Below are 23,883 nucleotides of genomic sequence, written 5' to 3'. Positions count from 1 at the left end.
TTTTTTATTTTTTATTAACACAAATTTCTAAGAACCTGTTTTCGCTTTGTCATTATGGGGTATTGTGAGTAGAACGCTTATGAAATGTTTTTATTTAATCAATTTTAGAATAAGGCTGTAGCGTAACAAAATGTGGAAAAAGTCAAGGGGTCTGAATATTTCCCCGAAGGCACTGTATATACAAAAGTATGTGGACACCCCTTCAAATTAGAGGATTTTACTATTTCAGCCACACCTGTTGCTGACAGGTTTATAAAATTGAGCACACAGTCATGCAATCTCCATAGACAAACATTGGCAGTAGAATGGCCATACTGAAGAACTTTCAACGTGGCACTGTCATAGGATGCCACCTTTCCAACAAGTCAGTTTGTTCAAATCACTGCCCTGATAGAGCTCCCCTGGTCAACTGTAAATGATGTTATTGTGAAGTGGAAACGTCGAGGAGCAACAACGGCTCAGTCGCAAAGTGGTAGGCCACACAAGCTCACAGAACGGGCCCGCCGAGTGCTAAGCACGTAGCACGTAAAAATCATCTGTCCTCTGGTTGCAACACTCACTACCGTGTTCCAAACTGCCTCTGGAAGCGACGTCAGCATAATAACTGTTCGTTGGGTGCTTCATGAAATGGGTTTCCTTGGCCGAGCTGCCATAAACAAGCCGAAGATCACCATGCGCAATGCCAAGCGCCGGCTGAAGTTGTGTAAAGCTCGCCACCATTGGACTCTGGAGCAGTGGAAATGCGTTCTCTGGAGTGATGAATCACACTTCACCATCTGGCGGTTCGACAGATAAATCTGGGTTTGGCGGATGCCAGGAGAATGCTACCTGCCACAATGTATAGTGCCAACTGGAAAGTTTGGTTGAGGAGGAATAATGGTCTGGGGCTGTTTTTATGGTTCGGGCTAGTTCCAGTGAAGGGAAATCTTAACACTACAGAATACAATGACATTCTAGACGATTCTGTGCTTCCAACTTTGCGGCAACAGTTTGGGGAAGGCCCTTTTCTGTTTCAGCATGACAATGCCCCCATGCACAATTTGAGGTCCATACAGAAATGGTTTGTCGAGATCGGTGTGGAAGAACTTGACTGCCCTGCACAGAGCCTTGACGTCAACCCACTCAAACACATTTGGGATTAATTGGAACACCAACTGCGAGCCAGGTCTAATCGCCCAACATCAGTACCCAAACTCACTAATGCTCTTGTGGCTGAATGGAAGCGAGTCCCCGCAGCAATTTCCCAACATCTAGTGGAACGCCTTCCCAGAAGAGTGGAGGCTGTTATAGCAGCAAAGGGGGGACCAACTCCATATTAATGCCCATGATTTTTAAATGAGATGTTTGAGGAGTAGCTGTCCACATACCTTTGGTCATGTAGTGTATACTAAAAAAGGGGATGTCTTTATTTTGTTCAGATTTGTAAATCCAGTCAGAAATGCAGATTTTAGATTAACTGTAAACAAAACCAAATTGTAAAAATGTACTGTTCCACGTAAGAAAATGCACCCAATATAATTCCTACTTTGAGATGCTTGAAATAGTCCCCCATTGCAAAAGTGATCCTAGATCAGCACTCAGTCATGGATACCTTGTAAAGATGGGCTCAGAAGTGTGCAGCATACAGTATCTTCAGAAAGAATTCATACCCCTTGACTTATTCCAAATGTAGTTGTGTTACAGCCTGAATGCAAAAAGGATGAAATAGATTGTTTTCTCACCAATCTACACATAATACCCCATAATGACAAAGTGAATACTTTGTAGGCACACCTTTAGCAGCAATTACAGACGTGTCTCTTTTAAGGTAAGAGTTTTGCACATCTGGATTATACAACATTTTCCCATTATTGTTTTTAAAATTCTTCAAACTGTCAATTTGACTGTTGATCATTGCTAGGCAGCCATTTCCAAGTCTTGACATAGATTTTCAAGCTGATTGAGGTCGAAATTACAACTAGGCCACTCAGGAACATTCAATGTCATCTTGGTAAGCAACTCCAGGGAGATTAGGCCTTGTGTTTTAGGTTATTGTCCTTCTGAAAGGTGAATTAATCTCCCAGTGTCTGTTGGAAAGCAGACTGAACCAAGTTTTGCCGGTGCATATAGCTGTACTCCATTTATTTTTATCCCCAAAAACTCCTTAGCCCTTGCCAATGACAAGCATACCCTTGATGCTGCCACCATCATGCTTGAAAATGATGTGTTGTGTTGGATATGCCCCAAACACTTTGTATTTAGGACAAAAAATGTATTTCTTTGCCACATTTTTTGCAGTATTAATTAAGTGCCTTGTTGCAAACAGGATATATGTTTTGGAATATTTTCATTCACTCTGTCATTTAGGTTAGTATTGTGGAGTAACTACAATTTTGGTGATCCATCCTGAGTTCTCATATCACAACCATTAAACTCTGTAAGTGTTTTAAAATTAGCCTCATGGTGAAATCCCTAAGCAGTTTCCTTCCTCTCCGGCAACTTAGTTAGGAAGGACGCCTCTATCTTTGTAGTGATTGGGTGTATTAATACACCATCCAAAGTGTTGTTAATAATTTCACCATGCCCAAAGGGATATTCAGCACCTGCTTTTTATATTTTTAGAAATCTACCAATCGGTACCCTTCTTTGCGAGGTATTGAACAACCTCCTTGGTCTTTGTGGTTAAATCTGTGCTTGAAATTCACTACTCGATCGAGGGAACTGACATATAATTGTATATGTAGGGTACAGAGATGGGGTGTCATTCATAAATCATGTTAACCACTACTATTGAACACGGAATGAGTCCATGCAAATCATGTGATTTGTTAAGCACATCTGAACTTATTTAGGCTTGCCATAACAAAGGGGTTGAATACTTATTGACTGAAGACATTTCAGCATTATGTTTGTATTAATTTCATACATTTTCTACAAACAAAATTCCACTTTGTTATTGTGTGGTATTGTGTGTAGGCCAGTGACACAAAATCTCAATTTAATACATTTCAAATTCAGGCTGTAACACAACTAAATGTGACAAAATTAAGGGGTGTGAATACTTTCTGAAAGCATTGTATAAAGAGGATGGTGAAGTGATGTTGAATAACACAGTTACTGGTATTTTCCTGGGTTAGTTATGTCTAATAAGATAAAAAATCAAGCATGGAATTCCTGATTGACCATACTGCCATGGCTATATACTGAGAAAAAAAACATTATGGGTTCAAACCTCATGTGTCAACATATGATGTGTAAAAAATATGGTTTTGTTTATATGATTAAATGCTGTTCAAATGTCCTATGTATTAAATAATGTGCAGTTTGTCAACATACAGATGTCGGATCTTAACTTGATCATTCTTGTTGCAGAGAATTTTCTTGCTGCATCATCAGGAAATTCTATTGAGCCTTGTGATTCCTTGAAAATGAGCAGTTATCTTTTTCTCCATGCAGGGGCAGTTGAGTCATTGGGATCAGGCCTGATATCAAAATAATATTCTTGTTCCCTCAAACACTAGGCTTAGGTCCTATTACTGCAACCTTCAAATGTGCAAAAATGTATCTGAAATGCAGCCATACACATCAACCACCATCGTTATATATATCTTAATATCACAAGATAGATATTGGTTTCCACTAAGCTACGACATACAAGTGTGAAGTGTATCCTAAGGTTACGAATGAACTGTCCAAATTGAGTTTAGTCGTGGCCTGGTGTGGTTTAGTGGTTAGGGCCGCTGCCTTCAGTGTGTAAATATAGCCTTACTGTGTTGGCGTTGCCGTGTTACCGATTTACTTGATTTAGTTACACATTTCAAATATGGACAGTCCAGGGATATTTTACCCCGATATTGATAAGAAATTACCATACCAAACACTTTTGGATGACATGAATAGGAAACAAATAATATAATAACAACAGGCTACACCAACAGTTTTCATTTGTATAAGTTGTCTGGTAAATTGCTATAGTAGATTAGCCATGGTAAACGCATAAATTATTTATTTATTTTGTACGAAATGCTTGTCAAATAGATAAATGGCCCTTAGTCTGTTAAAAAAATGACTTAGTTGTTCCAATGACAACACCAACCAGAGTACGAACATATCTTGAAAGACTTTGGTTGCAAGCAGGACTAAGGAAGAGAAGAAGAGGCGAATAAGCCCAATGCGTTTCTATGGGCTTAATATGCAGACCTAAACTTCTCGCCTGCCTTCCTGCCTTTGGGAAAACAACTACCATTGTTAGAGACATGAGCATCTTGTCATTATATACATATCTTTGACTAAGGCATATGGTGGCACATAATTGCAAGATTATGTTATAATACTTTTATTGCATAAAATGGTTGTTTTAGTCAACAGAATAGGGTATTCTTAACTATTGTGTGTGTGTTCTACTGAGGATGGGCCTCTGGGAGATAACACTGACAGGAGATTTACGATGTCTTTTGGGTGATAAAACCTAAAGAACTTTCCAGAGCATGGATTAATGTTTCTGTTCTATACCGTACCAGGGAGAGATGGTTCCAGTTTGCAGTAGGAGGGCCAGACACTGGTCTATACAATGAAAACTGTTGACACAGCAGATACTGTCTGATATGTATTATAGGGATCTTTCATACAGATCTTAACCTTGTGACCCATTCTATATATCTGTTGTTCGTCATCTTGGTTGAAAGGAGTGTATCTTGGATATAAAAGACCTTTGTACTTTTGTCTCACCGCTCTCAACGAATCATCAGAGACGGTGATTCGTCGACCAGCCGCCGCTATTGCAAAGCTCTCACTATTAAAGATTTAGTTTTTACTCTTGAACGTGCCGTCCTTGGCCAGCTCTCCCGCTATCTCTCTCAGAATGACCTTCTTGATCCAAATCAGTCAGGTTTCAAGACTAGTCATTCAACTGAGACTGCTCTTCTCTGTATCACGGAGGCGCTCCGCACTGCTAAAGCTAACTCTCTCTCCTCTGCTCTCATCCTTCTAGACCTATCGGCTGCCTTCGATACTGTGAACCATCAGATCCTCCTCTCCACCCTCTCCGAGTTGGGCATCTCCGGCGCGGCCCACGCTTGGATTGCGTCCTACCTGACAGGTCGCTCCTACCAGGTGGCGTGGCGAGAATCTGTCTCCTCACCACGCGCTCTCACCACTGGTGTCCCTCAGGGCTCTGTTCTAGGCCCTCTCCTATTCTCGCTATACACCAAGTCACTTGGCTCTGTCATAACCTCACATGGTCTCTCCTATCATTGCTATGCAGACGACACACAAATAATCTTCTCTTTTCCCCCTTCTGATGACCAGGTGGTGAATCGCATCTCTGCATGTCTGGCAGACATATCAGTGTGGATGACGGATCACCACCTCAAGCTGAACCTCGGCAAGACGGAGCTGCTCTTTCTCCCGGGGAAGGACTTGCTGTTCCATGATCTCGCCATCACGGTTGACAACTCCATTGTGTCCTCCTCCCAGAGCGCTAAGAACCTTGGCGTGATCCTGGACAACACCCTGTCATTCTCAACTAACATCAAGGCGGTGGCCCGTTCCTGTAGGTTCATGCTCTACAACATCCGAAGAGTACGACCCTGCCTCACACAGGAAGCGGCGCAGGTCCTAATCCAGGCACTTGTCATCTCCCGTCTGGATTACTGCAACTCGCTGTTGGCTGGGCTCCCTGCCTGTGCCATTAAACCCCTACAACTCATCCAGAACGCCGCAGCCCGTCTGGTGTTCAACCTTCCCAAGTTCTCTCACGTCACCCCGCTCCTCCGCTCTCTCCACTGGCTTCCAGTTGAAGCTCGCATCCGCTACAAGACCATGGTGCTTGCCTACAGAGTTGTGAGGGGAACGGCACCTCAGTACCTCCAGGCTCTGATCAGGCCCTACACCCAAACAAGGGCACTGCGTTCATCCACCTCTGGCCTGCTCACCTCCCTACCACTGAGGAAGTACAGTTCCCGCTCAGCCCAGTCAAAACTGTTCGCTGCTCTGGCCCCCCAATGGTGGAACAAACTCCCTCACGACGCCAGGACAGCGGAGTCAATCACCACCTTCCGGAGACACCTGAAACCCCACCTCTTTAAGGAATACCTAGGATAGGATAAAGTAATCCTTCTCCCCCCCCCCCCTTAAAAGATTTAGATGCACTATTGTAAAGTGGCTGTTCCACTGGATGTCATAAGGTGAATGCACCAATTTGTAAGTCGCTCTGGATAAGAGCGTCTGCTAAATGACTTAAATGTAAATGTAAATGTAGTTTAACTCTGACATGTGTGATAAGTTTGTCTTTCCTCATTTGATAGTAAAGAAATGAACCACCACAATTATCACTGACATCAGCTTTTAGGGAGTGGTAATGAGGTGACCTTTGCTTTGCGGGTGAATTTAGAACATATTAATAGTTAATGAAACATCAGCCGGTGATAATCTAGTGCCATCAATGGTTGCAATTGGCCCTTTGTTAATTCGTCATATTCCAATAGTCTACATTTTGTAGAATACCCATTAACCTGTCCATTGTCACATAATGAAAGGTGTCAAAACTGATAGTAGGCTACCGTTTGTGTTTGCCTGGCTGAGTTGATGAGCTGATTTGGGCTGTCAGATGATTGACAGATGTAGGCCCACTGTGGAACAATAAGCCTTCTTAAAATAAAAATAAAAAGTGAGGATGCTTGCACACATTTTATATATATAATTTGCAGAGGTGGGTTGAGTACTGAAAATCTGTACTAAAGTAAAAGTACTATTGCTTAGATTGAAATTAACTCAAGTAAAAGTAGTCCGCTTAAGAAACTACTCAAGAAAGAGTAAAAAAGTATATGGTCAGAAAACTACTTAAGTACTAGTTACACATTTAGTTTGGTAATTGTTTACGACTTCTGGTAAACTGTGATAGCAAACAAAAACGACAACTTAGTGCAATTGATTTGACATTAATTTATTATTTAAGGCTGTCAGCACCATCTTTTAGTGTCCTCCAGCACAGATAGTTGCCAATGAAGACTAACATTAAACAAAGTCCGTAGACTGTACAGTTTCAATTACGGTCTTATTCAAAGTTAACTTAATATCTGTCATTGTGCTCAATTTAATAAACAGGTAAATGTTACTCGAGACATTGTAATAATTTTACAATTTCAATATTATTAATTTTTAAATAATTTCACAATATAATTTCAAGTACATGTGATGGTGAACGTGGACTAAAAAGATTTACAACAAGTGTGAAGTTTAATTTTTCAAGGAGGATCCGGTAAGTGTTACAACAGTCAAACAAAAATCTATATTGAATATTCACTATCAGTCATGTTACTAGTATGTAAATCAGACACATTTCAGCATGGAATTAAACATCAAGGTAGGTGTGAGTAATAAATAATCAAATAGTGCCATTATCAATTGCCATTGTCAACTCAATTATATTTTTAATGTACACTAGAATTTACCCTCCATCCTCCTCTTCCAAACCTCTCCTTTCCAATTTGAAGGGTATTTTATTTTCTTGGCTGGCCCATTCTCATCCCCCTCGGTTGTGTCGCTACAAGCTGTAAATAAAAAGACACACACAAAAAAATGTATTTCTAGTTTAAGGCTCAAACAACTTACTGAGATGGTACACTGGCTGTATGACAGATGTGCGTATAGGCCTTGTCATAAAAACAGAATGACATTTAGACACACACAGAGTGAGAGAGTGCAATGGGCAGTGGGAGGATGCTGCGCTGGACTGAGCAGTTGATCAAGCTAACATTTGCTAGCTACCTGGATGACACTGCAGCTAGCTAGTTAAGCCAGCTTATATCTAGTGGCAACCTAATGTGATATAGCTAGTTACCTATTGCCACAAACATCTGATTAATCTGTTCACACTTTATGCCAATGACAAGGTGGCTAGTTAGCCAACAAGCAGATCATTTATTTGCACTTGCCCTCAAAACACAATATAAACATCAGAATTATATCTGAGAAATACCAAACATGAATTAAGTCCAACTTACCTCTGATCCAACTTACCTCTGGCTAAGAACCCATGAACAAAAATATCCTCAGGAGTGAAGATCTGCGCTTCACTTCAAGAGCCTTGGTGGAGATACAGGGTTTGACGAACAACTTTGAGAGCTGTGATGGAAATTTTGAATTTCCACGACAGAGCCAATTGATTTAAGAGTTTTGATGACAAGCTATTTTCAAGTGGTCATGAAATGGTCATACAGACGTGACATAAATGTAAAACTTGAAAAGGAGAACCAATAGTACACATTCATGCAAAAAATTTAAATCATCAAAAGTGGAGTTGTGAGGTTTTCATTCGACAGCGACAATATAATAATATAAATCTATGTAACTGAAGTTATTTGGTAAAATGTCATGGAGTAAAAATTAAGTTATTTCCTTTAGAAATTACTTGAGTAAGAGCACTCAGTACAACCCACAGAGCGTAACTAGTACTAGTTCCACAAAAAAAATCTAATGGCAGTGAGTTAGATTCGAACCCATGCTGACTCTGGCATATGAGTGTCAGGGTCACCAGCTATACCCAGTGGACCACACAGGCACTGAAGAAACCAACACCTTATTCAGCCTATTGGTTGCATTGAACATATAATAAAACAATTTATACAAATAAAAAAAATTCCCTAATGAAAGATACATGTACCCCCTACAAATATGCAAATGTATTATAATCCACATGAGATGCGCTGTAACCTGCACGTAGCCTAAGTAGGCTACTTGAACTAACGCCCAGTGGACCTGTAGTCTAAGTTATTGTAAAGCCTACAAACACCATACACCATTCCCCAGCTGCCCCCTCCCCCGGGCAATTCTAAATATTCAATATTCATTCAAATCCTCCTGCTGCTGCATTATTTTCCTTCTGCGACAAAAAAGGTCAAATTAAGATCTGACATCAGTATGAAGTGTAAGAAAATAAGGTTGCAATTGTATGATTATATGCTATTCGAATGTTCTACGAATTAAATCAAAATGCCATGTGTCCCTATATCATCGACAATACATTCCTCAAATGTGAAATACTATTAAATATGGAGAGAAACATAATTGGGGGCGCATTCCAATTTGCTTTCTTATGCTTTATGGAGCTACAAATTCGTATGCTGAGAATGTTGTGGTTATACAGACGTTGGATCTTAATTGAGCCAGTTGGCTACAGCAGGAAAATCATCCTGTGGCTACAGGAAATGTCAATTTTTATGTTCATTATAATTAATGGACATTTTTGTAGGGGTTGATAAATGGTTCATTAGGGCAAATAAAGTCAGACATTTCAAAGTGGAAATTACAAACTTAAGAACCCTTTTTAAAACTAAAATACACTACAAGTTTGCATTTCCTGTTGTGCTGGAAAATTATCAGCAACAAAAGAGTGATAATATTAAGATCCTACATCTGTATTAGGTAAAACTTAAATATACCATTTTCTAAATGTTCTTGAAATGTTATGAGGACCTCCAAGACCAGGTAAAATAATATTGCGCGAACATAAATTGTACATTATGTTAAATCTGAAACAAATATGCTATGAACAGCATACAAATGTATTTAATTCTTACAGCATTAAAAGAATATCCTGTGCAACCTAACTTAAACATTGTATGAATGTCATCACAACTGAGCATATTTTCTGTTTTGGAAACCTATTTCTTGTATTGTACCCACACTGTTCCCACAACCTCATTAAATATTCTGGAAACCTTTAAAGAACTCAGAAAGGCTGTCCTGTCATCATTCTTGCAACATCAAAGGAATGTTTTTTGCACCCTGATACAAACATTATCTGAATGTCAGCACAACTAAACAGTTTTAGTGTTTTGGGAACCTATCTCTTGTCATATCTTCACAATATTCCCACAACCTAAATAAATGTTTTTGAACTTTTAAAGGACAGAAAAAAATGTGTTTTGGGAATGTTCTTGCAACATCAGGCAAATGTTTTTTTGCAACCTGATAGAAATATTGTAATGTTTGTGTTTTGGAACCATATCTCTTTTCATGTCCACATGATATTTCAACAACCTAATGAAACATTCTGTGAATGTTTTTCTGCACCCAAAAATAGACATTGTAGAATCATCCACCCAACTGGACAATTTTTATGTTTTGGGAACATATCTAATGTGATGTCCACATATTGTTCTCGGCAGACTGTTCCCACAACCTAATTAATCATTCTGGGAACCTTTAAAGAACAGAATAAATGTTTTCTAGGAGCGTTGTTGCAACATCAGGTGAATGTTTTATACACATTTTCTCTAATCATCACCACGACTGGTCAGATACTTTGTTATGAGAACATTTGCCACGACCTAAGGAATGTTGGAACTTTCACAGAACCAATTTTGGTTTACATCACTGATGGGAAAAATATCCAACCGATAATTGAAGCTAAACTGATATAGACTCACTACCACTCTCAATTGAGGAATTGTATGTTGCAATCAAACACCAGCGTTGGATTGATTAGGAAAATATTTAAAAAATATTAATAATAGGAAATGCCCATTATCAGATCATGTTGGTTGACTCTGATGATAATGTCAGCCCTTTCTTCTCAACTCAACTTCTGTTCAATATCTACCTGAGAACCATGTTTGTTGTTTTGAGCATAGTGGTTGCAACAACAAGCTTGTGGGTTTGATTCTTGCATGGGCCACTAATACTGATTATATTAGTGTAATTGACAACTAAAATTAGAATTTTTGCACTTCAGCTCACCCTGTAGGAAGGGGACGGTATTGGGTGTCTTAGCAGCAGAGACAGCCCTGAGAACACGTGATGCCTGGTGCCTCCAGGGGGCACTAGTCTGGTCGTGTAGTGATGTGAGCGAGATGATCAGACACTGCAACTCCTCAGTCTCCACCATCTCCTCCACACTGGAAGGGTGACAGCACAGCTGTAACAGGACCTAAGGAGGAGAGGAGGTTAGGGGTTAAGTGCCTTGATCAAGGTCACATGACAGTAGGTAGCACACTGTATATTAATAATAATATACATAATTTAGCAGACGCTTTTATACAAAGCAACTTAGTAATGTATGCATACCTTTTTTTACATATGTTTGGACCCGGGAACCAAACCCACTATTGTAAGCGCCAAAGTGCCATAACTGAGCTACAATAGACCACCTGAGATTCTATTGCCAGCACTGTTCACTATGGACTGATATTCTCTATCAGCACTGGGATTCAAACAGACAACCATGCTCTTACTGGCCAGCCTCTCTAACCTTGAGGATACCGCTGAAATAGACTAGAGAACTCACCTGTATGAGCAGTTCTTGAAAGGTCTCCTCTACGGTTGCTCTCTCCTTCCGGGACGGTAGACACACTAGCAGGTAGAGACACTTCACCAGGGCCGCCGGTAGATCTGGCTTTACTACAGACATCAATTCCTAAAAATAGTGAAGAACACACAACAATTTGACTTTACTGACCAAATAACCTCGCAGAGAAAGAGAACACAATATAACCTGGCTTTATTGAATAGAGCAATTCCTAAAGAGAGAAAAAACACAAATGAAATAAAAAAGAACTTTTACTCTTAGCAAGATTAAATCTGATCAGCTTTTATGACTTGCCTTTAAAACGTGTAACTGATAACAAAAACACATTGCATTGCTTACTAAAAATATGCCACCAAGGACATGTCTGTCTGTGAGGGGCTTTCCAAGACCTATGCACTGGAACAACTCTGATTTATTAACACACACTGAATCATCATTAAACTAAACAACACTGGGAGTTTCCAGATGTTTCACTTCCAGTTACCTGGGACTTCAGGCTACAGTACACAGGTTAAACTATAATGTGGTAAACCACAGTCAGTCTGTTAAAGGATCAGGGTAGCCATGCTTTAGATTCAAACATGTTTAACTTCACTCACAGTAGAATTTGTAGCAGTCAGGAAAGACAGAGTCTTCAACAGAAGCCATCCTGCATTGTCTGTCTGTGTTGTCTGGCTGTGTGACTCTCCCCTGTCTGTCTCCTCTGTCCTGTCTGTCTCCCTGCTGTCTATCTCACTGTTGTCTATATCGTCTGTGTTGTCCATCTCGTCTCTTCTCTGGAAGAACTGCTGCACCTCGTAGCGAGCCTCCTCTAGGAGAGGAGACACAACAAGGGTTAGAATCACAGATACACCCAAGGCATAGAAACACATACAAATCTGTCCAGGAACAACCCCATAACACTTGACGTTAGACACTGAAGCTTATCAAAGGGCAAGGTGGAGAAGCTACTACCATATTTCTTACACTGTATGTAGCCATTCCTTTCAGATCTACTTGAAGTGCCTAGTGGATAGGAAAAGAAACCTATCAGAGTTCTCAGAGAGCCTGTTCTAACGCAGAGGTTAAAAATAATAATATTATTTTTACCATCCACTGAAACTACTTTCACTTTCTAGTCTCAAACACCAAGGTCTGCATGAGGTATATTTCGGTTTTGTTATTCAGTTTGACTGAGTTTTTAAACCACACTGTATTGTTGACTTTCTACTTACTAGTTGCTCTAGTACATTTACTGTACTGTGCTGGTATGTAAACACTAAACCAACAACTTCAAGACACTATGTTATCTGTATAGAGGTTCTGGTACAGCAGAGAAACACACAACAGAGAAACATGACATACAGTACAACATGAAAACATAGTTTGGAATTAAAAACAGAAGTATCCACTTCTCTAAAGAAGTCAGGTAGTACTAACATGCAAGCATGCTCACACACAAACAGTCACGCTCGCACACACTTCCTTCTAATAACCTGCAGTAACCCAGTAAAGTTTATCAGAGAGATATGACTGAGCAGAACACAGAGGGAAGTCATGCCATAACCATAATAAAGGCATGATGACCATAAAATACCTGCAGGTTTTTCTGCCAGTATGGCATGGATGTTGGAGACCACAGTGTCTGCAGTCAGAGCAGCTAGACTCCTCAGATCCAGCTCCTCTGTCCCACCACCACTTTCACATACCTACAGTAGAAAGAGAGGGAGAGAGGGAAGGGAGAAAGAGAGAGAGGGAGGGAGAGATGGTTACTGTAGTTAGGTTTAGCTAGCATTTAGTGTTGCTAGTTTACTTCACAGTGAATAGTCTTACAGCAGTAAATGTATTGATACAGATAAAAACCTGAGGCATACTGGAATAGTGGATGCAATGAATTGGTATTTAGCAGAAGCACAGATGCAGGTTTCGTTTCTCTTTTTATACACTGCAGAATCAGGTACACCAAATAACAACTACACAAATACCAGACATACAATACCAACTACACAAATACACAACACCAGATGTATAGTGTCTGCATTGAAACCTGTAAGAAGATATGGATATGGGTGATGTGTTTGAATGGGCCCCTATATACTGGTGAAATCCCATTGCGCAGATCATGGAGCCTGTGTTTGCATACACACACCAGTCACACATGAAAACTCCCTCCTTTAGTTCAAGGGAAAGACTCAGAGACTGCTTACGCCTGTGGCTACGGTTATCACCATGGTTCTGACCAGATCAATGGGCACGCGCGCACACACACGCACACACACAGCAGCCTGCTCAATGGGCACACAGATCAGTGCTGGAATTCAGCCAAAGGACAGTACTTTCCATGATGATTGTCATTGTCATTAACTTGCTATTATGGGAGGAAATCGTAGGATAAATCCTATCAGTTTGTCTATAAGCATAGTCAAAGGGTCTCTGATTGGGTTATAGTGAAGAAGTGACTTTATCATTAGAGTCAACCAACATGATCTGATAATGGCCATTTCCTATATTTATTGAGAAAGATAGCAAGGGGATACCTAGCCTGCTCCCACATCTGTTTGTGACATATAGCCAACTCCTGTGGCTGTTTGGCATGACAATAACCACAGAAGTTGGCAAGATCGCACAAACACATATGGGACCAGAGACACCACAGTACTGTACCTGTATGTAGAGAGGCAGGACTCGGCGCAAGTGTTCCTCTTTTTGGTCGAGGGGGAGGGGTGTGTCTATCTCGCTCTGGTCCATGGTTTCCTTTTTGGTATGTGTCTGGTCAGGGGAGAGGTGTGTGTGTTTCTGGCCAGAGGTGTTCATACTATCCTTGTGTGTGTGTGTCTCCATCTGTTGGAGCATCTCTCGGAGGACCAGTAGGGGATGGGGCTGGGGTCCTCCACCTCTCCCCCCCCCCCCTCCCTCCTTCAGATCCAGGGGGGCAGCTAGCTCCCCTGAAGCGCTCAGCTCCCCTGTCTCCTTGTTGATCCTCTCCACGTCAGCCATCTGCTCCTGACAGACAAAGAGAGAGGAGAGACAGAGAGTGAAATAGAGAAAGAGAGAGACGGAAAGAGGATGGGGTGGGGGGGTGGTTCAGAGTGTTTGGGATAGTCAACCTAAGTTTGCAAAATTCCAGAATATTCCCTAAATCCCCAGTTTTTCCAGAATTCCCGGTTGGTTGGCTCAGTCTGGGTTATCCCTTAGTGTCTAATAAGAAACTAGCTCCATGGTATACAGAAAATACCAGAGCTCTGAAGCAAGATTCAGAAAATTGGAACGGAAATGGTGCCACACCTAACTGGAAGTCTTCCGACTCACTTGGAAAGACAGTACCGTGCAGTATCGAAGAGCCCTCACTGCTGCTCGATTATCCTATTTTTCCAACTTAATTGAGGAAAATAAGAACAATCCGAAATGTATTTTTAATCCTGTCACAAAGCTAACTAAAAAGAAGCATTCCCCAAGATAGGATGGCTTTCACTTCAGCAGTAATAAATTCATGAAATTCTTTGAGGAAAAGATCATGATTATTAAGAAAGCAAATCACAGACTCCTCATTAAATCTTCCTTCAAAGCTCAGTTGTCCTGAGTCTGCACAACTCTGCCAGGACCTAGGATCAAGAGAGACACTCAAGTGTTTTAGTACTATATCCCTTGACACAATGATGAAAATAATCATGGCCTCTAAACCTTCAAGCTGCATACTGGACCCTATTCCAACTAAACTAGTGAAAGAGCTGCTTCCCGTGCTTGGCCCTCCTATGTTGAACATAATAAACGGCTCTCTATCCACCGGATGTGTACCAAACTCACTAAAAGTGTCAGTAATAAAGCCTCTCTTGAAAAAGCCAAACCTTGACCCAGAAAATATAAAAAACTATCGGCCTATATCGAATCTTCCATTCCTCTCAAACTTTTTAGAAAAAACTGTTGTGCAGCAACTCACTGCCTTCCTGAAGACAAACAATGTATACGAAATGCTTCAGTCTGGTTTTAGACCCCGTCATAGCACTGAGGCTGCACTTGTGAAGGTGGTATATTACCTTTTAATGGCATCAGACAGAGGCTTTGCATCTGTCCTCATGCTCCTAGACCTTAGTGCTGCTTTTGATACCATCGATCACCACATTCTTTTTGAGAGATTGTAAACCCAAATTGGTCTACACGGACAAGTTCTGGACTGGTTTAGATCTTATCTGTCGGAAAGATATCAGTTTGTCTCTGTGAATAGTTTGTCCTCTGACAAATCAACTGTAAATTTCGGTGTTCCTCAAGGTTACGTTTTAGGACCACTATTGTTTTCACTATATATTTTACCTCTTGGGGATGTCATTCGAAAACATAATGTTAACTTTCACTGCTATGCGGATGACACACAGCTGTACATTTAAATGAAACATGGTGAAGCCCCAAAATTGCCCTCGCTAGAAGCCTGTGTTTCAGACATAAGGAAGTGGATGGCTGCAAACTTTCTACTTTTACACTCGGACAAAACAGAGATGCTTGTTCCAGGTCCCAAGAAACAAAGAGATCTTCTGTTGAATCTGACAATTAATCTTAATGGTTGTACAGTCGTCTCAAATAAAACTGTGAAGGACCTCGGCGTTACTCTGGACCCTGATCTCTCTTATGACGAACATATCAAGACTGTTTCAAGGACAGCTTTTTTCCATCTACATAACATTGCAAAAATCAGAAACTTTCTGTCCAAAAATTATGCAGGAAAATTAATCCATGATTTTGTTACTTCTGCGTTAGTCTACTGCAATGCTCTACTTTCCGGCTACCCGAATAAAGCAATAAATAAACTTCAGTTAGTGCTAAATACGGCTGCTAGAATCCTGACTAGAACCCAAAGATTTGATCATATTACTCCAGTGCTAGCCTCCCTACACTGGCTTCCTGTCAAGGAAAGGGCTGATTTAAATGTTTTACTGCTAACCTACAAAGCATTACATGGGCTTGCACCTACCTATCTCTCTGATTTGGTCCTGCCGTACATACCTACACGTACGCTATGGTCACAAGACGCAGACCTCCTAATTGTCGCTACAATTTCTAAGCAAACAGCTGGAGGCAGGACTTTCTCCTATAGAGCTCAATTTTTATGGAATGGTCTGCCTACCCATGTGAGAGACGGAGATTCAGTCTCAACCTTTAAGTCTTTACTGAAGACTAATTTCTTCAGTGGGTCATATGATTGAGTGTAGTCTGGCCCAGGAGTGTGAAGGTGAACGGAAAGGCTCTGGAGCAACGAACCGCCCTTGCCGTCTCTGCCTGGCCGGTTCCCTTCTTTCCACTGGGATTCTCTGCCTCTAACCCTATTACAGGGGCTGAGTCACTGGCTTACTGGTGCTCTTTCATGCCGTCCCTAGGAGGGGTGCGTCACTTGGGTGGGTTGAGTCACTGATGTGATTTTCCTGTCTGGGTTGGCGCCCCCCCTTGGGTTGTGCCCTGGCGGAGTTCTTTGTGGGCTATACTCAGCCTTGTCTCAGGATTGTAAGTTGGTGGTTGAAGATATCCCTCTGGTGGTGTGGGGTCTGTGCTTTGGCAAAGTAGGTGGGGTTATATCCTTCTTGTTTGGCCCTGTCCGGGGGTATCATCGGATGGGGCCACATTGTCTCCTGACCCCTCCTGTCTCAGCCTCCAGTATTTATGCTGCAGTAGTTTATGTCAGGGGGCTAGGGTCAGTTTGTCATATCTGGAGTACTTCTCCTGTCTTATCTGGTGTCCTGTGTGAATTTAAGTATGCTCTCTCTAATTCTCTCTTTCTTTCTCGGAGGACCTGAGCCCAGGACCATGCCTCAGGACTACCTGGCATGATGACTCCTTGCTTTCCCCAGTCCACCTGGCCGTGCTGCTGCTCCAGTTTCAGCTGTTCTGCTTGTGAATATTATTATTTGACCATGCTGGTCATTTATGAACCTTTGAACATCTTGGCCATGTTCTGTTATAATCTCCATCTGGCACATCCAGAAGAGGTCTGGCCAGCCCTCATAGCCTGGTTCCTCTCTAGGTTTCTTCCTAGGTTTTGGCCTTTCTAGGCAGTTTTTCCTAGGCACTGTGCTTCTACACCTGCATTGCTTGCTGTTTGGGGTTTTAGGCTTGGGTTTGGGGTTTTAGGCTGATATCAGCTGATGTACGAAGGGCTATATAAATACATCTGATTTGATTTGATTAATGAATAGATTATAATCAGTGTTGGACACATCTGTTTGCAGAATGGCAGTGACATAGAAGCACACTTAAAATCAGACTACACTTTTCCTATTGTCTTCAGTCCCTCTATAAACAGCTCGCCTAGGGAAATAAAGAGAGAAAGCTAGACTACTGATAGACCCCGTCTGTCCACAATTTTTATCAACCTCTAAGCAGTCAACAGCTCAGAGTGAGAAGGGTGAGCATGACAACACCTATAGGTCCCAACTAGTGTTGACAAATTATAGAAACTTTCCCATGTTTGTCAGAAAAACAGGTTGGAGGATTCCCAGAATCAGGTGCAAATAAGCATGAAGGGAATCATGGAGGGAGATATGTTTCTGGAATTTCACAACCCTAGTTCCTACAATAAACACAGACCTCTGAGTTTTCTCAATTTTCTTTTTCTGAGATAATCACCATGTGACTTACAATAAAGACGAACTGGAACACACCAGAGGAACTAAGTGTGCCTAATGAACTCCTTGAGTGTGTGATTTGAAAGTGCACTATAAAGAGATATGAACGGTAAGGGGTTAGAATGAAATGCAACACAAACGTACATCTGGGAGCCAGCTAACTGTTCAAATCATTTGGTTCAATTCATTAAGAGATTAGCTCACCTTTTGGATCACCGGCACTTTAATTTCTGAAGAATGTTGAGATTTATGACATTACTGACTAATCCTTCTACATCTCGTACTAGTCTCCCACGCAGCGGTGAGGGAACACACGCACACGCTCTCCCTATCAGCTGTTCACAGTCACATTAAGATGTAATTGTTGTCTTGTGATGTAACACTGGGCTTGCTGCAGGGAAGGAAATCTGCTTCTGTTTGCTCATACTGGTTGTCCCGTGTGTGTGTGTGGGGGGGTGTTTAGGAACTACGGTGATCAAGCGAACACACACATTCACACAGGGCCTTTGTGCTGCCCATTATCCCTGCTATATTGGTACACACAGAAACAGATTTAAACATAACTGAGTAATGAGAATGAGCTTGAAGTTGATCTGTGAAAACCATGTAAGGGGACCAAGCGCTGTTCTTTCTCTCTAGCCCTCTCTCTCTCTTTCCCTTTGCTAAGCTCTTCCTCATACCATGACAGAACTGGTTCGTTCCAGTACAGCAAAGCAGTATTGAGTGGAGGAGCAATATGTCTGTTCACGAGAACATAAACCTGTTCTCCCAAACACAAAAAAATAAAAACAACTTTGCTATAATACAACCTCACTGTAATAAAATCTCATCCTGGCAAAAAGACAGCCTGACAAGTCTAGTCTCAGAGCAGGCCCATAGTATATACTGTAACTGTACCTACCTGTGTGAGAGTCATCTATGAGTCCACTGACAGCCAGGGGGATCGGAGTTGTTAAATCCAAACAAGGGTTCTCTCTCTCTTTCCCTTTCCCTCTCTCTGTTCCCATGTCAGGGCATGCAGGCTTTGACCATTAGGGACATGACTACTCTAGCCCTTCAGTACAGTGTGTGTATGTGTGAGTCCTCAAACCTCTCACTAATCTGTGTCTCCTCCACTACAGCAGTCCCTTCAGTAATCTGCAGAGAGAGAGCAAGAGTGGTCTGATCTGAACTTTGCTCCGTCTTACATCAGCAGGGCCAGGTCATGTGCTTCATTTCCTATGAGCCGAAAGCAGAAGTGAAGAACCCTGTTGTTCTGGTAACTATGGCGGAACCCTCCCAGATCTCGCCACTCCACATTTTGACTGCAAAAGAGACCTGTTTGGCCTTTTATAGACCTGTCATGTTACATGTGGTGATGAGGAGTAATGAAAGCAGGACAAACGTGTTGCCAAACATCAACAAAATATTTTTTTTCTATGATTAGCACTTCCCTACCAGTAGCGATGTGTGCGTAAAAGCACCAGAGAAGCCAAACCAGAAAAAAAGCCATATTACAACCTGTGTTGTGATAATTGCGTAACATATCATACTAAATGGAGTGTCTCGGATTTACGTACAGAATAATACTAAATGCTATGAGATCAGGTTGCAGCCAGCCAGCAGCGCGCAGTCAAAATATAATAAAATGCTTACTAACATGTTTAACTTCTTGATGAAATTAGTATGTTTGTAACAAATCAATTGTTTTACACTATTATATTCTATCCAAACAAGATTAATAAACACGCAATCACTATTGAGTGAATGAACAAAGTAGTTTTGGAACTAACGCTTCCAGACATTTAAATGGTCTGTCAAAGTCAAGGTGTTAAAATCAAGATTCATAGTGTAATGGTCAGTGCTTGACTTCGGCCGGAGCTGTCCAGAGCGCCATACTAGCACTTCAAATTTTGGGGGGAATTGCGTACCGGTTCCTCTATAAAACAAAGAAGCGTATCGCCGGACCAGATTCCCACACCGAGGCAAAAAAGGTTGATCAAAGCAGAATGAAGGTGGGATCTGCAATGAATAGCAATGGAGAGGGGGCATTCATTTCCTGATTCCGCTTTGTTCAAGTTTATTTGCCGCTAGTCTGTGAATCTGTGAGTGGCAGTAGGCTGTTTGAGATCACACAGATTGAAGATCTGTCAGTGTAATGTAGATGCAGGGAGTCAGAAAGCAAGAGCAATTAGTGAGTTTAATTACGAAGAACATTGAATGATACAAAACAAGAAAGCGTCTAAACACGAAAACATAAACAATATTGCCTGGTGGGTGATAACAACAGAGTGCTATGTAAAGGGGAGGTAATCACGAAGGTGATGAAGTCCAGGTGTACCTAATGAGGCACAGGTGTGCATAATGGATGGGGTGCGAGGACCAGTGGTTAGTAGACCGGCGACGTAGAGTGCCGGAGAGGAAGTGGACGTGACAGGAGGAGCGGGAGTGGATGCGCGGCACAAGCCGCAGGACGACGCTGACCAGGAGGACGGCACAGAAGGACGAGGAACTGGCTGGTCCGGACGGCAAAGGATGGTGGAAGTCTCGGATTATGTTGGGATCTAGATTGTCTGGACCATGAACCTCCCAGTCCACCAGGTACTGGAGCCGACCCCACGATGTCTGGAGTTCAGAAGGGACCTGACAGCATAGGCAGGACTACACTCGATGCCCAGGGGAAGTGGATGGGTGTTGTGGGGGACGGCATCAACAAGGGGACCAGGAACCACCGGCCTGAGGAGGGAAACGTGAAAAAATTGTGAGATCCGATAGTCTTTGGGAAGCTCTAATCGGTAATTGACCCTCAAGAGGACTTTGAATGGCCCCACAAACTGGGGATTCAGCTTCTGCAGGGCAGGCAGAGCAGGAGGTTCCTGGTGGAGAGCTAGATGTGATCACCAAAATGTTAAACTGGTGCCTCACTGCGGTGGCGGTCCGCCCGCTCCTTCTTGCACCAGATGGTGCATTGGAGCCTTAAGTGGGCAGCTTCCCAAACCTCTCCTGCGCGCCGGCACCACTCATCCACCGCAGGGACTTCGGTCTGGCACTGGGTCCACGGAGCCAGGGCCAGCTAGTACCCCAACACGCACTGGGAGAGAGACAACAAGGTGGAGGAGTGACGAAGTGAGTTCTGGGCGTATTCCGCCCAGGGAAGAAATTGGGCCCACTCCCTCTGACGGTCCTGACAGTGACTCTTCAGCAACCTTCCCAGCTCCTGGTTGGTCCACTACACCTTCCCATTGGACTGAGGCCTGTACTGATACATGAGGATGACCATGACCCCCATCAAGGCTCTCCATACACATGACGTGAATTGGGGATCACAGTCGAAGACGATATCCTTGGGAAGGCCATAGTGTGGGAAGACCTACTGAAACAGTGCCTCAGCGACCTGGAGGGGCAGTAGGGAGACCAGAGAGAGGGATATAACGACAGCATTTGAAGAATCTGTCCACATCAATTATAACAGTGGTGAAACCATCAAACAGGGGAAGATCAGTGACAAAATGTATCGACAGATGGATCCAAGTCTGCTGAGGCACAGGGAGGGGAAGGAGTTTCTCTGCTGGTGCGTTCCAGGGAAACCTGGTTTGGGCACATACGGAGCAGGAGTTGACATTGTAGGAGACGTACTGTGCCAAGGTGGGCAACCAGTACTTAATGGAGATGGATTGAGTGGTGCAGGTGATTCCTGTGTGTCCAGCGGCAAGGGATGTATGCGCCCAGGTCAAAAGCCGATCCCTTACCTCTGTGGGAATGTAGGTGAGCTCCGGAGGAGAGGTAGCCGGTGGCAGTTTCCTCTACACAACCTGGCAGATGTCCACGTCTATGTCCCAGAGCATGGGGGCAATGATTCGGGAGGGCGATATGATGGGACCACTCAGGACAAGAACCTCTCCTGAATCGTGACGTTGGGACATGGCATCGGCTTTGATGTACTTTGAACCTGGGCAGAATGCCATGGGGAAGTTGAATCTAGTTTTCAGCGGCAGGGACTTGGAGGCTGGTAAGGATCGAGGCAAGAAAAGGGCCCACCTTGTCTGGCGCGAGTTCAACCGTCTCGCTGTCCGTATGTACTCCAAGATCCAATGGTTGGATGAGAAACGGGTCCGTGGCGCCCTCCAGCCAGTGTCTGCAATCCTCTAGTGCCAACTTCACCACCAGGTGTTCCCGATCACCGACGTCATAGTACCTCTCTGCAGGAGATTTTTTAGAGTAGTCTGCACATGGATACAGTCTTTGTGGATTACCTTAGCATTGTGTTAGGACGGCCCCCACGCCCACTTCTGAGGTGTCCATCTCCACCACGTAGGGCCGTGTAGGGTCTGGATGTTTCAGCAACGGGTGGAGCTGAAATGCCCCTTCAGCAGGCAGAAGGCCTCATCAGCTGCAGGATTCCATGCCAACTTCCTTTGAGGAGAGAGTTGAGAGGAGAGGTGATGGAGCTGAAGTTCCTGATGAAGTGGCGGTAAAAGTTAGCAAACGCTTTATGGTCGTTGGGACTGGCCATGACCTGATCGCATCTACCTTCCTTTCCTCCATAACTACTCACTGTGGGCTGATCTGATATCCCAAGAAGGAGATAGCGACCTGATGGATCTGGCACTTCTCCGCTTTCATGTACAGATGGTTCTCCAGGATGCGTCCCAGGACTACCCAGACGTGGGCGATGTGCTCCTCCAAGGTGGCCAAGTATATCAGGATATAGTCAATATACATGATCCTCCTCTCCACCCTCTCCGAGTTGGGCATCTCCGGCGCGGCCCACGCTTGGATTGCGTCCTACCTGACAGGTCGCTCCTACCAGGTGGCGTGGCGAGAATCTGTCTCCTCACCACGCGCTCTCACCACTGGTGTCCCCCAGGGCTCTGTTCTAGGCCCTCTCCTATTCTCGCTATACACCAAGTCACTTGGCTCTGTCATAACCTCACATGGTCTCTCCTATCATTGCTATGCAGACGACACACAATTAATCTTCTCCTTTCCCCCTTCTGATGACCAGGTGGCAAATCGCATCGCTGCATGTCTGGCAGACATATCAGTGTGGATGTCGGATCACCACCTCAAGCTGAACCTCGGCAAGACGGAGCTGCTCTTCCTCCCGGGGAAGGACTGCCCGTTCCATGATCTCGCCATCACGGTTGACAACTCCATTGTGTCCTCCTCCCAGAGCGCTAAGAACCTTGGCGTGATCCTGGACAACACCCTGTCGTTCTCAACTAACATCAAGGCGGTGGCCCGTTCCTGTAGGTTCATGCTCTACAACATCCGCAGAGTACGACCCTGCCTCACACAGGAAGCGGCGCAGGTCCTAATCCAGGCACTTGTCATCTCCCGTCTGGATTACTGCAACTCGCTGTTGGCTGGGCTCCCTGCCTATGCCATTAAACCCCTACAACTCATCCAGAACGCTGCAGCCCGTCTGGTGTTCAACCTTCCCAAGTTCTCTCACGTCACCCCGCTCCTCCGCTCTCTCCACTGGCTTCCAGTTGAAGCTCGCATCCGCTACAAGACCATGGTGCTTGCCTACGGAGCTGTGAGGGGAACGGCACCTCAGTACCTCCAGGCTCTGATCAGGCCCTACACCCAAACAAGGGCACTGCGTTCATCCACCTCTGGCCTGCTCGCCTCCCTACCACTGAGGAAGTACAGTTCCCGCTCAGCCCAGTCAAAACTGTTCGCTGCTCTGGCCCCCCAATGGTGGAACAAACTCCCCCACGACGCCAGGACAGCGGAGTCAATCACCACCTTCCGGAGACACCTGAAACCCCACCTCTTTAAGGAATACCTAGGATAGGATAAAGTAATCCTTCTCACCCCCCCCCCCTTAAAAGATTTAGATGCACTATTGTAAAGTGGCTGTTCCACTGGATGTCATAAGGTGAATGCACCAATTTGTAAGTCGCTCTGGATAAGAGCGTCTGCTAAATGACTTAAATGTAATGTAAATGTACATGACCACTTGGCGCCCAAGCATGTCCCGAAACACCTTGTTCACGAATGCAAGGAACGCCGATGAAGCATTGG

General features: G+C 43.4%; 1 protein-coding gene across 4 annotated transcripts in view; it reads right to left on the bottom strand.

Annotated features, from left to right (window-relative positions):
• Positions 1-23,883, bottom strand: part of wdfy4 (WDFY family member 4) — a 201,020-nt gene that overhangs the window by 164,295 nt on the left and 12,842 nt on the right. Inside the window, exons 1-6 of one of the 4 annotated variants that reach the window (XR_008078773.1) lie at positions 18,776-19,114; positions 13,931-14,269; positions 12,864-12,975; positions 11,887-12,098; positions 11,267-11,395; positions 10,720-10,909 (exon numbers count right to left, since the gene is read on the bottom strand). Coding sequence is in view for 3 of the 4 variants with exons in the window: in XM_052478453.1 (XP_052334413.1) it covers positions 10,720-10,909; positions 11,267-11,395; positions 11,887-12,098; positions 12,864-12,975; positions 13,931-14,269; positions 18,776-18,790 (997 nt within the window). In the remaining variant the exon portion in view is untranslated. Of the gene's footprint in view, positions 1-10,719; positions 10,910-11,266; positions 11,396-11,886; positions 12,099-12,863; positions 12,976-13,930; positions 14,270-18,775; positions 19,115-23,883 lie in introns of those variants that run through there. The other 3 variants (XM_052478453.1, XM_035800678.2, XM_052478455.1) reach the window with 3 other exon arrangements.

The sequence above is a fragment of the Oncorhynchus keta genome, chromosome 2 (assembly GCF_023373465.1).
Source record: "Oncorhynchus keta strain PuntledgeMale-10-30-2019 chromosome 2, Oket_V2, whole genome shotgun sequence".
NCBI lineage: Eukaryota > Metazoa > Chordata > Actinopteri > Salmoniformes > Salmonidae > Oncorhynchus > Oncorhynchus keta.
Note: the sequence above shows the minus strand (reverse complement) of the source record. Positions and strands in the feature narration are given on the sequence as shown.